The sequence below is a fragment of the Musca domestica genome, unplaced genomic scaffold, assembly GCF_030504385.1.
Source record: "Musca domestica strain aabys unplaced genomic scaffold, Musca_domestica.polishedcontigs.V.1.1 72, whole genome shotgun sequence".
NCBI classification, from domain to species: Eukaryota; Metazoa; Arthropoda; class Insecta; order Diptera; family Muscidae; genus Musca; species Musca domestica.
Window position 1 is genome coordinate 3104563 of NW_026712388.1, and position 18492 is coordinate 3123054.

At 33.5% G+C, this 18492-nt stretch overlaps 1 protein-coding gene and 2 long non-coding RNA genes across 3 annotated transcripts in view; 1 reads left to right on the forward strand and 2 right to left on the reverse strand.

The window, feature by feature from the left end:
- Positions 1-653: 653 nt before the first annotated feature.
- Positions 654-2209, forward strand: LOC105261535 (uncharacterized). The gene is made up of 3 exons (XR_009344010.1): positions 654-798; positions 866-1780; positions 1856-2209. It is a non-coding gene; the product is annotated as an uncharacterized LOC105261535 (long non-coding RNA).
- LOC131806334 (uncharacterized) lies at positions 1855-2286 on the reverse strand. The gene is made up of 2 exons (XR_009344011.1): positions 2151-2286; positions 1855-2085 (listed from the first exon to the last, which is right to left on the reverse strand). It is a non-coding gene; the product is annotated as an uncharacterized LOC131806334 (long non-coding RNA).
- Positions 2287-17420: 15134 nt separating this feature from the next.
- Positions 17421-18492, reverse strand: part of LOC101887708 (transient receptor potential-gamma protein) — a 65227-nt gene continuing 64155 nt past the window's right edge. The window contains exon 19 of the mRNA XM_059130317.1: positions 17421-17769. Coding sequence (XP_058986300.1) covers positions 17527-17769 — 243 coding nt within the window. The 3' untranslated portion in view covers positions 17421-17526. The remainder of the gene's footprint in view (positions 17770-18492) is intronic.

Sequence of the window (18492 nt, forward strand, 5' to 3'; positions counted from 1 at the left end):
TCCTTCGTAAATGAACTGCGGAAAGATGAAACAATAATCACTTGTGGCTGCATATAACTTTCATTGGAATTTGTGTTATATATTAAATTATAAAATGTAATGTATATTCTTGAGAAAAATAATATTGAAATCTACTAAAAAATATCGAATAATATGGAGTATGTGTGTATGTCGTTGTTGGTTTGACTACGGACATCGGCTGGCATTGACATTTGGGTATTAAATATTAAATAATTTCACGTGATTATTTAAATAAAATGGTGTAGCCTTCCAAGGTGGTAAAGTCAAAGTAAAGGATGTAATCTCTTAAAAAAATTCTAAGGAAAGTCCAATAAGGATGTGGCTTGTGTAGTTGTTGATAACAAATGTCAAAAATAATTGGGCTGGAGGGTTGCGAGAAAAGGGATTAATACACTTTATCAATTTTTATTCTGTTTCTACTTAAATGTTATTTAATCGGGTGTAGTAACGTAGTGCTACACTACATGTAACTGTATACAGTACATTTTAACAGAAACATTTCAGCTGTACAGTAGTCACAGTGCTATCAATCCTTCATGAATTGTTGAAAAAGAAACAGTACCAAACGAAAAAAATCACAGAAATGTTTATTGATATTTGTGTTGTAAATTAAATTATTAGATTAGAACATTTAAATGTGTTGCTTTTTACGTCCGGAAAATTTCTATAAAAGAATATTGTTGAAATCCTTGTAAAAATTAGTTAATGTGAAAATAAATCTATTACAGAGAATCGAGTAAAGATGACCATGTATGTGTGTCATTGTCGGCTTTGTAGGTTTGTGCTCAATAACAATAAGTATAATAAGTAAAATGTTAAACAGTGTGTATTTTGTTACATTCAGCCTACTCGGCGTTATGGTGGGGTTCCGCACTAGCTCAGGAGGGAGCGGTTAATCCAGGGGGTTCTCAACCCTGCCACCATCAACCCTAGGGAATGAACACTTAAAGAATTGTACTGGAATAAACACAAACACAGAAAATCTGAAAACAAACATACACAACATACACCTATGACACAGGAGCTTGATATTATTGCTCCCCCACTATGCCCACCCATCCTTGACCCTTTAGTCCAAATACACTCAAAAAAAATTAAAAAGGGCCCCAAAAAGCCACACACACTCACATACAACGCCTAACCTCCTCTCTCACAAATAAAATTTAGCACAACATATTATTTCTTTAGACAATTAGACATTAAGCTTATTTATTAGAATCATTATCGTTCTCTTAAAACTAATTTCAACACGAACACATAAAAAAACTGGATTATTAACACCCGAACGAAAAACAAAAATTGTGAGTCAATACTCAGATTACCTTTTTTATTACCCTGCTAGAAGCGCCAATTTTGGCCAATACAAGTACTTTAAATTTCTGCCTAAAGGAGCTCACTTAGACAAATCTTTTGGGCATTTCAAATCCTTGTCCCAAACAGCAAAATCAAAATTTTCTAGCTGTAAAATTCTGAGGCAACCCTACACTCACTAACAATAAGATTTAATGGGCATTAATTTTCCTCACATTTGTATCTTAAGCACTATTTATCTAACTACAAACACTACGTTTAACTTATATACTAAACTACACACTAACAAACAAATATTTTTTTATAGCTTCTTTTTTTTTCTTTTGGTCAAATTCGGATTAATTGATGAATTTCATATTTTTTTCTTTTTTCACTGGTGTTTCCGTCAAAGGAAAAGGAGCTTCATGTGACTTTTTTCAGCGGGATTTGGCTTTCTTTCTTTTCTTTGGTAAGTAACTTAAATTTTGAATTACATTACCTTCACAACGGTATACTTAGGCAACTTTTTATCTTCTTTTTACAGATTTTTAGGTGGGATCTACTGGTTAGCTTCCCGGATTGGTACTGTTGCCTGTTCCAAGGGTTATCCACTGGCAGTTTCCCAGGTCTTTTGGCCGTTTCCAGAACCTTTTCGTTGCCTGGAACCCCTGTGCCGCACCTGGCGATACAAAAATAATTGTTGGGGATGCCCGCTTCTTTGTCGTCCCAGTCGGATGGCGTTGTCCAATTGTGGATTTATGCGCGGCGTTATTCCTAAATAGAACACAAAACTTAACACAACACATCCGACATAACATCACTTACAAATCAACACTTACAAATTGTTTAGATACGCCACACAAATAAAACAATAAAACACACAAATTGTAACTGCCAATTTAGTATTTCCTTTTTCTATTCACAAAAAAAAAACATTTAAAAATTGACTGAACTGTTTCTGTTCCACATCACTTTGAAATAATGGCGCTTTTAGCCCTCTCTGTGCTTTATATACGGCCACCAAGGACGCTCAACCAAACTTTCCCTCTTTTCCAAGATTTTCCCACAATTTCCCTGACATTTATTATTTACCTTTATCAGGTGTTCTACCTACCCACTATTATCCCCAGTGTTGTATTTTTGCAACATGTCTCTCATGTTGTACAATACACAACATGAAACTTGGCATCACTTTTTAAAATTTAGCCGGCCGCCCTGCGTATCCGGTTCTCTTTTTTGGCTGGCGTTCAGCACGTTCGGTGCATTAAATTGCACATTATAAAAATTTAACAATGAGGATGAACGCAACAATTTTTTAAGTAAAACATCACAATTGCTGAATTTTTCAGGAGTGCTTCATAATTAAAAGGAGCAGTTTAAAACATATTTCAGAGATCACAGCGAATGCTGCTAAGCGGTACTTCCCTCAACAATTTACTGTGCATTTTAACAGCCAAAGTATTTGAAGTGTTGGAGAACCCTAACAGTCTAGTCGCAATTTTATTAGCGCTCTTTTTTTTTACCCAAATATTTAATATTATCTGCAAGTGTCTATTAATTTTAGCAGGTATTCTATCAGATGCTACCGAATCTGATGATACCTGCACCACATACTTCATCAGCAATGGACATTGAAAATCCACTGCAACAGAACCTTACACCACCTGTAACAATTAATTACAACAACAACAACAATAAGCGTTTACGGCTAGAAGATGGATCCCTTCCGGCGGAGATTGATATCACAGGACTAAACTATGATCCTAACAATCAAAATAGATTTGCAATGTTTGCAGATCTAGAAATTGAAAGCACTCAGCAGCAACGTCCTCCCAATCGCAACATTGATGAGCCAAAAACAGTGACTGACAAGCAGAAATCCAGAAAAACTTTTTGTCCGCCAATTTTTTATACAATATCAATGTAAAACGACTAGTTGAACAGCTAGAAAACATGGAGACAAATAGAATACAAGCTTAAAAATACGGGTATGAATAAATGCAAACTGTATCTTTCAGATCCCGAAGCTCACATAGCAATGATGGAGAAATTGCGCGAAAACCCAGTACAGGCGTATACATTCACCCCGAAGGAATTGAAAAAAGTCTCATTTGTACTAAGAGGTCTGTATCATGACATTGACGTAGATAACATTAAAACCCTGTTCGATGAAATAATTCCCAATGTTGTTTCGAAGGTTACCAAATTTACAACACCTAGGTCTATAAAAGAAAATATTGATACTGGTCTTCTCTTGATCACATTAGAACCAGGCAAATCTTTAAGCGATATTTCTCACATTAAATATATACAGAAACAACCAGTTTTTTGGGAGAAGCCAAAAAGAAAGGATCAGGATATACAATGCCGTCGATGCCAAGCCTGGGGGCATTTATCAAAGAACTGTGCCTCAGTCCGCAAATGTGTAAAATGTGACAAAATTCACTTGCCAGGTGAGTGTCAGAGACTAAAATCCGATACTTCTGATCCATATTGTGTAAATTGCAAAGCAACTGGTCATACTGCAAATTGGAAGGGTTGTCCCGCTTACAAAAACTACGTTGCAACTCGAAGACAACGTATTGAAACAGCAATAAAAACGACGGAAACTGCCAAACAAAATGTCAAACTTGCCCTATCAACCAGCTTAGTCTCACCAAACAAAACTTTTGCAAGTTTTTTACGACCCAGGCCTTGCCACAGTACAAAATCATCCATCATTGACGAGTTTTTGAAACTATCCAGTCTATTCTTGCAGCCAGAAGAGCTCAGCTTGGAACAAGAAATTGAAATTTTCCTAGCTGAATACAACAAAATGTCAAAAAGTGAGGCAACAACTAAGTTTATGAGCCTCTTAAAAAAAGTTAAGGAAAATTATGGGCCATAGAACTCTTAATTTCCTAACCTTTAACGTACGTTCATTACTAGATCGTAGCCGACAAATTGAGTTGCAAAAATACCTCATAAATCACAATATTGACGTTGCGTTTATACAAGAGTGGCATCTTCGCAGAAATAAAAGAATAAAAATATGCGGTTACAACTTTATTTATGACTACTCACACATAGGAGTAGCCATATTACTAAAAAGTAACCTCAATTACAGACGAATTGATATTGAAAACATTAATTTCAATACTGTTTTTGTAGAAATCGAAACAAGAGGTAACATCATACGTAAATATATGTTGGGATCGCTCTATATCCCATGTAACTACAATTCTCTGCAACTTATAAACGGACTAAATAACTGTCTATCGGCAACATCACAATATGACGGGTTCATTCTTGGCGGAGACCTCAACTCCAAAAATGTATCATGGGGAGATCTCATTGACAATACTAATGGTAAAGCTCTTTATAGTTGGTTGCTTGATAATTCCACTAAAATTAGTAGAATTTGTTGCTCAACGCCTTCATACCCAAACGGATCCTCATTCCTTGATCATTTTCTTATTAGTCCAAATTTGATTGACTACAATGCTGCTAATTACAACATCTCATCGCTTTCCACTTTTTCGGATCACTTCCCGTTAAAATTGGAATTAGCTTTTAACACGGCCAGTCTTGCATTGAAGTCTCCTCCAGTCTTTACATCTTATAAATGCACAAATTGGGTAACCTATCGTCGGGACTTTGACTCAGCTCTTCGCCAAACGTTGCCACCTAAAAATAGAAATTTAAATAACCAAGAAGTAGACGATTATATAAACAGATTCGAAAATACCTTCCACTCCATACACGATCAGCATTCCGAAAAAGTGGAGTTTAGAGATCATAAAATTGCACTCCCTGAAAACATAAAGAAGATTCTTAAAATAAAACACCAGTGGCAAAGGGAGTTGAAAAATATCTTTCACACAAATGGAAACAGATTAAGCAGTGAGTACAACCTCCTATCTAAGCAAATACAATTATTAAAGATAATAATTAAGGATCTTATAAAAAACGAAGAGGCTAAATTATTTAACAACAAATTAAAAAATATTAAGCCAGGACCCTCAGCTTTCCAGCAAGTTTACCAAATTGTTGGAAAAGCAAAATCTTCCTTCTGCCAAAAACTACACATAAATAATGTAACTATTTCCAACGGTCCTGATATTGCCAATGCTTTTTATAGCCACTATGTGAATACATTCCGTGAAAACGTTCCCGATGAGCCACCGTCAGATATTGAAGATTCTATTTCATCATGTTTAGATCCTATTCCTACTCATATATACACATTTAATGAAGAATTTAACTCGCTGGATAATCCTGACACTTATCACTTCACTTCTACCTCCGTTGTTAAATCTCAAATTGCCTGTTTAAAGAAGAAGAAATCAAGTGGGCTAGACGGCATATCAAACTATGTGATTAGAAATTTCCCAGATACAGCAATTAATTTTCTAACAATAATTTTTAATAATTGCTTAAATAACGGATACTTTCCAGAACCGTGGAAGTCGGCGAAGATTATCCCAATAAAGAAAAGGCCTAGCAGCATAAATCCTGGCGAATTTCGTCCTATTTCCTTACTTTCAAACATTGGAAAAATCTTCGAGCGCGTGTTACACGAAAAGTTAGAAAACGAATTTATTATTAACCCTATTTCCCCATTTCAGTTTGGATTTAAACCAGCTCACTCTACAAATCACGCCTTACTTAAATTTCACAATGATATAACGAGTCACCTAAGAGAGAAAATATGTACAGTGGCAATCTCTCTAGATATCCAGAAGGCATTTGATTCTGTATACCACAAAGGAATTATTTATAAATTAATTAAACTGAACGTGGATCCGTTTCTGGTCAAGATGTTTTCAAGCTTTTTAAATAACAGAAAATTTACTGTTATTATCAATGATTATATGTCCAATTTTGGCGCAATAGAAAGTGGTGTTCCCCAGGGCAGCGTTCTGTCACCCCAACTGTTCAACTTGTTCCTTCATGATTTTCCTCATGTCTCCGAAAATTCTAAATCTATTTTATACGCGGATGATTGCCTGATATATAGTCATAACAACTCACCAATTACTGCTCTCAATAATGCAGCGTACCATCTTCAAATTATAAAAGCATATTACACTACATGGGGAATTTCCATAAATGCTGCGAAGTCGGAGGCAATTTGCATTAGAAACGCTTCAGGAAAATGCCATAGAACAGTAGTGCCTGAATCCAAACTATTGAATCTCTCGCTTGATGGAACAGAAATCCCTTTTAGGAACACCTTAAAATATTTGGGAATAAACATAAATAACCTTTTTAAATTTAATGATCACGCCAGAGCCGCCCTGAAAAAAGCCAAAATGACAGCTGGTCGTTTATCATACATCATGTGCAATACTTATCTGCCACAGAGTACTAAGTTGCTCCTATATAAAGTCGCCATTCGTCCAATTATGTATTATGGTTTCCCAATGTGGTTTTCGATTTCCCCGACAGTGGCAAATGAAATTGAAATGTTTGAACGAAAAATCCTGAGGAAATGTGTGGGAAAAAACTTCCAAAATCCCTCCAAGCGCTTCTCAAATCAGCACATTTACACCTGCGCAAACATTCTGCCATTCTGCACGTATGCTCTCAACCTCCAAAGGAGATTTGTGGAAAACCTAGCCGTACATAATAATGAACTTTTAAATGAAATATATGCTGCTGAACAAAATATTTTATGGTCCGGCTCAACTTACCTTTCACCAGTAGGAGTTCTAAATGAAAATCTTGACAACAGTTCTGGCCAGTACTTTCTACCTGCTTTTTTTACCAAGACGAGTCCCGGAACACATAGGGGATAAATGAATGCAAAAAATGATTCTGTGATATTTTTATATACATTTTAGACTTAAGTCACGTAGTACCTGAAAAATTACACATAAATAGATCATTTCACACCTCATGTTTCTTAACGTTATAATTTTACAATTAATATGTTACACAATTAATGTTCTCTTTACATATTGTAGGTAATTGTCAATTATCACAATAATTGCTTTCGCAATTTTTTTTTTTCATGTAAAATCTCGACATTACATTATATATGATCTCAATTCATATATACCTACCTAAAATTGTCACACTGTTCACATATTTATTTATTTTAGTATATAAGTGTTAACTAGTGTTTAAGTAGTTATGCAGATATGTACTCTGCACGCTAAAATATAGACCGCAAGCAAGTCTAAAAATCTCTTCCCATTTGTTTACATTTTGTAAATTTCTGTTTATTCACTTTGCATGTAGCATTAACGAACGTCAATGTGCAGCAAAACAAAACGATTATAATTTTGCGTTTTTTGATTATCACCGTTGTTATCGATAAGTACAACATATTGTAACCGAAAAATAGAAGACTCAATAAATATTTTACTACTACTACTACTATTTGAAGGCAAAAAGCTATAATTCCTTCGTGAATGAATTACGGTAAGAAGAAGAAGCAATAACAAACGGAAAATTACTTGTTGCAAAAACGTTCATGGGCATTTGTGTTAAAAAATTAATTTATTAAAAGTGAACATTAAAATGAAATTGTGTTGTTTTCGTTCCGGAAAAAGTCATATAAGAGAATATTGAAAGAATATTGATGAAAGTAAGCAACTATGAAAAGAAATCTAGTGAAAAAAGTCGGTTGTTAAATGAAGCATGTGTGTGTCCTTGTTGGCTTTGTAGAAGCTCACAAAATGAATTAATAAATATGAAGTGTACATAAAGAAGGGAAGATTTTTGAAATTTGTGTTTGAAACAAGCGAAACATTGTAATTAACCTTACCTTTCTGTGTTGACAAATTACTGACTGTGTAAGCGGCTGTTCATCATTTTAAAGCGGTAAGTAGTAATTGAAACCCACATTCTTGAGAATCACGATCAGTGTTGCCAATTATTTGTTTAATGAAATCGCTATATTTATGTTGCCAGAAAAGAAACACTTTTTTGGGAATTGTATCAATTTTGTTCTTTATTTGTTTGTTTTTCTTCTATTTGTTCGAGTGCAAATAACAGTATATATATGTTTTGTATTAATACATATCTTTTTTTGTTTTGTATGACAATATTATTATATTTTTTTGTTTTGTTTTTTTTTTTCTTATAAATAATAATAGTTATCATTTGAATTCGATCATAATCATTGATTATTTAGGTTTCTTTGTTTAGCAGTTTTGTGCTTTGCTTTGGTTTCAAGTTACTATCATAGTTTTTGTTTTGTATTTGGTATAAATGTTAGTCATGTTTTGATGTTTTTTTATTAAAAAAAAAATAAAAATTAAATAAAAGAATCAAAGGGTATTTATAGAAATTAATACAAAATAATTTGAAGTGGAAAAAATTAAAAGCTACTTTATAAACTGAAAAATGTGTTGGAAATAAAAAAAATATTTTTCTGTTCCAGAACTTACAAGAATCCATTAGTTTTACATTTTTTTTCGATATCATAAAGTAAAAATCGTTTACCGAAGTAAAAGTTTTTAAATTCTTGCTATTCTGGAACAGAGTATATATGTATATATTTTTTGAAACGTTTACTCTGACAGTATTCCGGCTAAATATATTTTGGTAATGAATGTATGTCTTCAGAAAATACATAGCACGCTTTGTAGGAAACTGTGGCTAAATCGTTTTTTAGAAACAACAGCAAAAAAACACATTTTTGAAATAGTTTTTTTTTTTTTTTTTAATAAAATTTGGAAAAATAAACACAAAATGTTTAAATGTTTCACTAAGTATGTCTTATTGTTGTTGTATAATATCTGTTGTTATATATATTTCCCTTATAAAATAGTTTATTTGTTGTTGTTGCTTTTTCTTTTGCTAAAAACGTCTGTTTTGTCATTCAACTACAATAAAAACAAAAACATTTTATCTAAATTAAATAACTATGTTACTTCATATATGCATTTGTTGTTTTGGTTGCTTTGTGATTATTGCTAGCAATAAATATATGTTTTTGTTTACAGTGTTGCTCAAAAGTGAGACAATTATTATTACAGTGTGGGAAAACCTTTTCGAATCTCTATTGAAAATTGACCTTATCATTAGGGGTTTAGAAATAGTTGAAATTTAAGGAAAAAATGAGGCAATTTGTATTGAAAGGAGATATTCTATTTAATGGTGCAATAAGTAAGGTGTACACATAAATTACAAATATCCTATTTTTTTTTACAAAAGCAACAAACATCGCTGAACACACTTTTTGTTAACATTCTTAACAGATCAAAAGTAATAAAATTCAATAATTTGTAAACGTTGTTCTTTTGTAAGACGATTCATGGTAAAATTATAGACGAAACTGAAGATATTTGACAGTGAAACAAAACACGAAATGTACGTAAGTTGTTTAAACCAGTGTTGTCATACATATAATACCTAAAAATCACACTTTTAAATTTTCGAAATGTCGGTAACGTTGTATTGAAGCTGCGTCTAAAAGTTGACCTTACGTTGAACTATATTACGAGAAATTAATCCGACTGGCAATCTAAAATGTGAAATTAAAGCCAATTTGGTTTGATATTTGTTCGGCTACTTCCAAAATATTGGCAACCTGTATTGCATGGTGGAGGGTATAATGATATACAAGGTGGCGCAAAAGTAAACTTCCGATGTTTTTGGCTGCAATTTAGTTTTAGTTTTTGTTACATTAAGTCGAGAATATGATGTCATGTAAATAGCCGCCGCCACAGTTTGTCATTAGATCCATTTTTATGGCATTTTCCACCACTTTGACCAAAGCTGCGGCGATAGGTCACCACATTCTTGACGAATATTGTCTTTATGATCGGAAAGAGTCTGAGGCTTGTTGGCATAAACCCTCGACTTTAAAAAGCCCATCAGTGCAAATCGCCAAAACGGGAGATTAGGAGCCCGGGAAATGCATACTTCAGCATATCGATTGTGGAACGTGTAGTGTGTGCCGTTACATCATCCTGTTGGAACCATGTGTTTTCCAATTCCAACTCATCAAGTTGCGGCAAAAAGAAGTCGTTGATCATTGCTTTCTAGCCATTGCATTCTCACCATTCACAGTAACCGTTTGGCACGCGACCTCTTCGAAGAAAATACCGTACAGTGACTTTGAGCTCTTCGTGGTTTTCCAGTAAGAACCGTAACTTTTGCTTTATTACGTACCCGCAAAGAAGGAAATGGGCCTCATCACTCATGATTATTTTTAATGAAAAATCATCCTCTTCTTGGTGACGATTAAGGACGGTGTGAGCGTGTATTAGACGCGATTGGCGGCCAGCAGCTAACAGCTAATGAACCATCTAAACTTTGTACGGAAACATCTTCAAATCTTGTACCAATATTCGCTGTAAAGGCTGTCGACTAGTCGCCTAGCAGCATGTTTTGTTTTGCCAGTCTCTTCGAGGCGAGAGGACGTTGGACGTCCAGGAAATCTGCGACGAAATTCACGTTGTGCCAAAGTTACCGACCGATTATTGATCAACAGACCAATATTCCGCGTTCTGGAGCAGTGTAGCGTAGCATTGTTCATTAACGTTTATTTCTCATGCGTTTACTACAAAAATCTCAAAACAGAACTGACATTAGGGGCCAATCGTAAATTTATAGCATTTTATGATAGAAGATTATTGAAATTTGAAACAGTTCCGATGGTACGAGACACAAAAGATTTATTCACATTGAAATGCTGGAGTGCTCTACGCTTAAATTCCATCACGAATAATTTTTTTTTTTTGGAAAATTCTCACTAAAACCCTTTTGTACGCTTGTAAGCAATATAATGAGCTGTCTCTGGAATAATGTCGGACGTGTGGCTTGGAAATGATAGCAGCATGAAGTTGGTTGCAGTTTTTTTTATCTCACCCTGTATATCGGTCTACTCCTTCTGGTTCCTCCGCCACAAAGGTGTCAACATTTTGAATTACCATGAAGCTTCTGGAATGCGAAATGAGAATCCTATTATTTTCAAACTTAACACATCTCAATATTTCGATCAAAACAAAATGTGAAGGTGGAATATGCCGGACCACTCCTTCTGGTACCTCCCCCCGCTCTGGTGAGTAATGCCCCTAAAATCATCAAAATGCAGAATATCGGGAGGTATCGTTCAATAGGGGCTATACGAAAACTGAACCTGCATACGCAATTTTTTGTTATAGGCTGTAATACCCATTACCAGCTTCTATCTCAAAAAAAATCTCGAAAAGAAGAGTTGGAGGTAATTGCAAGGAGTTAAAAAAATGTGCCGGCAAGAATTTGTAAACTCTGTCAAATTTCAACATCTCATTCTCGAATCGCTCACTTTTGCAGACAGAGACAGACTTCCCTAACAATTTACTACAATTGCTACAAACTTTTGTCAATGATTGTGTAAAACTTCAAAGTAGTATCTCCATAACTGATTTTCCAATATGATGTCGAAAAAAATGCAAAATTAGATTCATTCATGCTCTGGAACAGAGTAAGTGCAATAGACAATCCATGTTAACAGACATATTGCGGCTATACCGTATTCAAGACAAATTCTAATAGTCCTTTGTGAATGAATTGCGGGAGCCTGTGTAAAACTTCAAAGATCTTTATCTAATAGGGGGTAATTTCAACAGGCGATTTAATTACTTCCATGTTGTTATATAACAATTGCCTCAATTTTGTGCAACACTGTATGCTTGTTTATATTTGTAGATAGGTATATATATTTATGTATGTTTTCTATGTATTTTAACTTTTCTTCTCTTAAAATCTGTGTATAAAATAATGTTAATTGCATATTCTTTTGTCGTTTACATTCTATTTCCTTTTTCAAAAAAGAAAAACTTTGGTATTCGTTTGTTAGGTAATTTATTGTTATTTTCTATTTCTTTGGTTTGTTTGTTGGTTTGTATGTACGAGGGGTCTTGTATTAAATGCTCATCCAAAAATTTGTAGTTTATTAATATTATTTTGTTGTCAATATTATTCCATGTGTGTCCTGTAACAAATACATTTTATGGGATCGTAAAATACATTTTACCCAAGGAAAAAGATTTTCTCTTTCGAGACGAGCTTAATGATCTGAAATTTGCAGTGAAAAGGAAAGCCAGATAGACACTATCACACACTCACCACTATGCGACGCGTTTCGCCGTTGGCTAAGCGGCTCATCAGGCATATTTGATGTGGATGATGGCTTACAAGGGCCGTTCTCTGGAAAGTAGTATATATTTCGAACTTATTATTTCGAACTTATATTATACACTAGAAACTCTCCAGGTTCGACTCAAGTTCTATTGGCAGATCTTTTTCACAGCAACGTTTTGTTTTTGTAGTGATGGATTTTTTGTCCACAACAACTACATTGCTTCCAATGCATACACTTGTTTTAGTGCTGCTTTCGGACCTCTGTGTGCATCCAACTAGAAGTTGCCGTCTCTACGTTCAGAGCCATTAACCCGTCTTCCTAAAGCAGCACTAAAACAAGTGTATGCATTGGAAGCAATGTAGTTGTTGTGGACAAAAAATCCATCACTACAAAAACAAAACGTTGCTGTGAAAAAGATCTGCCAATAGAACTTGAGTCGAACCTGGAGAGTTTCTAGTGTATAATTCGCATATGCTAATTTGCAATAAGTTCGAAATATATACTACTTTCCAGAGAACGGCCCTTGTAAGCCATCATCCACATCAAATATGCCTGATGAGCCGCTTAGCCAACGGCGAAACGCGTCGCATAGTGGTGAGTGTGTGATAGTGTCTATCTGGCTTTCCTTTTCACTGCAAATTTCAGATCATTAAGCTCGTCTCGAAAGAGAAAACAAACACTTAAATCATAAAACATATGATCTTCGCCTTAAAAAGGCAAAACTCGAAAAAGATTTTCATCCTCATCCAATTGAGTACCCTTTCTGGACTGTGGTTGGGAAATGAAACAAGACCTATTTGGTCTTCTGACTCCAAAAAATATATCCTGTTGTCGATATGGATCGTAATGTACATGATCCCATAAAATGTATAAGTTAACATCCTTGTTATTGCAATTGCTATTTCATGTTATTTTGTTCTATGTATGTTGGTGTGTGTGCGTGTGTAGTATCCTGACATTTTGTAAATTTTACAAAAAAAACGAACATCTTTCTTCGATTCTAAGGCAACTTTTACCATTGATATGATATTTGTTTGTTGTTGTTGTTCTTCTTCTTCTTTTTGTAGTTTGGTGTATAACATCGTTCAAATGTAAACTGTATGGATTTAGAAATTATTGTGTTTATATCTCATGGAAATGAACGATTTAACGGAAAGTTACACAAACTTAAATGGTTTTATGTTATGTTTGTATGAATGTCGGACGATTAGAACAAGTTTTTGGTCTAGAATTTTAGTCACCCATTCGAATGTAAAGTTGGGCATATCTTTCATAACAAAAAAATTTACGGTTTGGAGTTATTTAACTCCAACAAATGCTCTCTTGCCTTTAAAAATATATATTCCCCCAAAAATTAAAGTTAAATAATTTAAAAAAAAATGGCAAAATATGAGGAATTATTCGAAAAATAGCATTCGAGTCACTGTGCGGTGATGCCATAGACATGTCGAGTATTTCTCTTGCACCAATTCAATGATTCACTGTATGGACTTCATTTCACTTTGGTGAGGTCTCTTGGAGTATATCTTTCGTCACAAAAAAATATTCCTCTCCGGATTCAATAATTCAATCAATTCAATAATTTTTATAAGACTTTCTTAAAGAAAACTCTTCCAAATTGTGGCAAGACCAGGTACTATGTTGTAGAAGCCTCGTGGAAGAACTTTTATGGAAAGACGATCTCTAAGAATCTGTATAACCTCAAATATCCTTTAAAAGACTTCTGTGTATAAAATAACTCACTGATCACTGAAGTCCTCCACTGGGATTCCATTAAATGTTTCTATTTGAAAGATTACTACCAGCTGTACTGTAGTTAAATTATATTTTCAACACCTCCACACATAAAATGTCTCTCAGGACCTTCTATAAATGGAACAAGATCTTCCTCTGCGGAACTTGTCAAGAGCTTTTGTAGATAGAAGACCTCCTCTAGACTTCTTAAGATATCAGACCAATCATAGAAAAATATTTGCAATCAATATTCAATCCTTATATGGGTAAAAGATTCAACAGACAGGAGGCATTCACATGTTATTTTATAGAAAGAAAATCTTCTCAAAGCCTTCTGTTCATAAAATAACTTCTCAGAAAATAGATGACCCTCCTCTGGATTTTTTATTGTTTACTTTCGATTGTATTCTTTGGGTCGTCTATAAAAATGAGTATTTTGCTTTTTGTTCTATGGATAAATGAGTTCCCTAAACCTTCTGTGGAAGTCATCACAGGTCCTGTCAAGATCCCCTCTTCAATAAAGTCCTTCAGATCGACTTCCACAGATAGAAGACAGTCTCAAGTTCATCTGTAGAAAAAATTCTTCATTATGTAGAGGACAAAATGTTTTAATTTAAATTTTTCCAAACCCTTTTTCTACAATATTTTTTTCAGAAGACGCATAATCGTCGCTTTTTTAAAAATATGTGTTTAAATAATCCATAAAAATGGATTTTATAAATTATTTTTTGGTGATTAATAAACAAAAACTTTTTTTTAAATATTTTTTAGACAAAATATGTGTTTTAAAAATCATTTTCTAAGGACATACAGGGTCTTTTTATATGTTTTTATTCAATGAGGACGCTTTACTTTTGACGTTTAAAAAAATTTTTTTTAAAGGACACAAAGGGTCTTTAACAGATTTATGCACAGATAACACTTTACAGGCCTTCTATGCCCAGTTGACCTTTTACAGGTCTTTAAATATCAGAATATCTTTTACAGGTCTTCTATGCCCGGAAGGCCTTTTACAGGTCCCTATGCACAGAGTATCTTCAATTGTCAGTTAATAATCTGAAGTTCCTTCAAAAGCGTGTTTATTTAATATTTTTTAAAATACACATTAAGGCGGATTTTTGTAATACTTTTCAAAGAACACATAGACACAAATTTTCTAAAAAATATATATTTTTCAGAGCACACATATTTTAGGGACCCATATTATTTTCAAACAACGCAAAACGGGGATTTAAAAAATTTATTTTTTTTTAAAGGACGTGGATATTTTAGAATTATTTCTTTTTAAAGGACGTGGATATTTTAATAGGAATTTTTCAAAGAACGTGAATATACTATTTTCAAAGGATGTGGCTCATTTGTGGAATTTTTATTTTTTTTTCAAATAATCCCTTTGACCTGGATTTAAAAAATAAACATATAATATTTAACCTGGATATTTTTAAAAAATATTTTTTTTAATGAGCTTGTGTAAGTGGATTTTTTAAAAATATTTTTTTCAAAGGACATGGATTAATTATGGAATTAAGGGACGTAGATTTTTTAAAATACTAAATCTAAATCATGTTTAGTTACTTCTTAAATATTAGACCTTCCATGGGTGTTCTAGAGGTATATAAAGTATTCTAAACACACCTATACATTCCGAAGGTTAATTTTAAATGTTAGAAGAACGGTTATCTACAAGGTTCTACTACCTATAAAAGACCTGTCAGAGGACGGAGGATCTTAAGAACCCCTTTAACACATAAAAGGCCCCCAAAAAGGCTACCGTATTTTTTATACCGTGTAATGACATATTTATTAAGAAGTCTTCTTACTTCTCCTCTTATATTTCTATGTAGGAGACCCCTTAATGGTCTTCACCATTGGATGGATTTCATTCTACCGAATACCTCTTAAATGTATGCTGTATATAGAGAACTCTTAGATGTCATTTTAGAATTTTTGGAAATGCTCATGGTTATCTACAGGGTTCTACTACCTATAAAAGACCTGTCAGAGAACGGAGGATCTTAAGAAACCCTTTAACACAAAAAAGGCCCCCAAAAAGTCTACCGTATTTTTATACCGTGTAATGTCATTTTTATTTAGAAGTCCTCGTATATCTCCTTTTATATTCCTATGTAGGAGACCCCTTAATGGTCTTCGCCTTTGGATGGATTTCTTTCTACCGAATACCTCTTAAATGTATGCTGTATATAGAGAACTCTTAGATGTCATTTTAGAATTTTTGGAAATGTTCAGCCAGAAACATTTTGGATTTTCATCCATCTAAAAGTTCAATAGGAGATTGATTAAGACTTTACAATAATGGACCGGAAACTTGTACTTATGCCTATACTCCGACACTGTGTTCTATATAGAGTTGGGTTTTTATGATTATTTTTTTGAAAATTTCGAATTTTAAAATCGTGTGTGCCGAAACATTGTGTTTTCAAAACGTTTTGTTTTTCTGGTGATTTGTGGTGCATGATATGTACGGTTACTGGAAGGGTTAGAGATAGAGAATGATATAGATTAGGAGCCGAAAATTGTAGATATGAATAGATTAATACATAGGTATATGTAGATGTGTTCAGATGTCTTTGCTTTTGGGGCAGGTGTAACCGATTAGGTAGTTTGGTGAAAGTGATTCGAGGCAATTGTGCGGTGGTTATAGGTAGGCATTGGTGATTGAGATTAGAAGTGAAATGTTGGTTTTTGGATATTCCTTTCATTTTGGTGTTATTTTAATTTTCTTTATTGGATATTCATGCGTTTGACGAGAAATCTTGGAGATTTTTTCATTGAATACTTGTTGTTGTTTATTGTTATTATTTGTTTTCTTTTATTTATTTTTTATAATTTTTCATCAAAATAGTGTTTATAGGTAGTTTGTTATAATTTTTTTCTTTTCACGGATTTTTTTCTTTTTACGATTTTTTTTTAAATGAAACGGCAGTGTTTTTTGTAGTTGTTTGTCCGCATTTGTCCATATGGCAGCATTGTTTTCAGTATATAAATATGTATGATTTTTTGAAGAATTTTGAATGATGTGTGTATTGATGTAGCTTCTCTGACTTCCTCATACTTCGGCAGTCAATGGCATGTTCAATATTTTCAATATTTTTTTCTTAGTTTCTCAAATATCAATAAATTCAAAATAATCATCATCCTCTTTGCTGACTGTCAAAATTCTTTGGTATTTCCATTCAAACATTTGTAAACAATAAAATATTTCTTTTTTTCTTCAATTTACTGAAAACATGGCCTTTCGTGTGCCCACTTTACATTTTTCCTCTCCGATTTTTTGTTTATCAATCAATTAATAATCTTTTTACGCTGCCAATCGTTTCATTCATTGGCCGATGGGTGTCGAGGGGGATCCCCTTTATTTCCATCTCCGCCGATTTTGTGGGCCCGAAAGGTGCCATTCAATGGATCACACCCGTTGAGGCCCCACTACTGCCGCTGATTAATGGCTCGCGCGAATTAACGGATGTATTCGATGGATCCAGATGTTGCTTTTCACTGGCCAGCGTGAATTCCGTTGACGTTTCCACTGAGTCATGTTGACTTTGTGTCTGTTCATGGCGTCTCGGTTTCGCTACATTGGCGGCATCTTTGTTTTGAGCAGTTCCATCGGAGGCCGGATAGCTGGAGACACGTTTTAATGCCTTTGGGGTTGGGGAAAATATCATAATAAAAATTACATTATTTTTAATACAAAATATTATTAATTTCAAATTAAAATCAAAAATATTTCTAGAACAGAAACACAAACATGCTTACAAAAATTTTATAAAAAATTACAAAGAAACAAAAACAAGAAAAGTGCATTCCTTTTTACAAATGGGGAATTGTAAATCAAAATAGTTTTTTTTAAATATTTTTTCCAAAGGACATCTAGATGTGCATTTTTTAAGGATCTTTTTTTCAAAGGACATCCAGACGTGGATTTTTTAAAAATAATTTTTTCAAAAGATTCACCATCGTGGATTTTTTAAAAACATTTTTTCCAAAGGACATCTGGACGTGGATTTTTTAAAAACATTTTTTCCAAAGGACACCTGGACGTGGATTTTTTAAAAACATTTTTTCCAAATGGCATCCAGACGTGGATATTTTAAAAATATTTTTTCCAAAGGACATCCAGACGTGGATTTTTTAATTTTTTTTCCAAAGGACATCCAGGCGTGGATTTTTTAAAAATATTTTTTTCAAAGGATTCACAAACGTGGATTTTTTAAAAAATAATTTTTTAAAGGATTCACAAACGTATATTTTCTATACTATTTTTTTTTTTAAAGAATTTTTTCGTAGGACATATGGACGTGGATTTTTTTAAAATATTTTTTTCAAAGGATTCACCGACGTGAATTTAAAAAAAAAAAATTCCA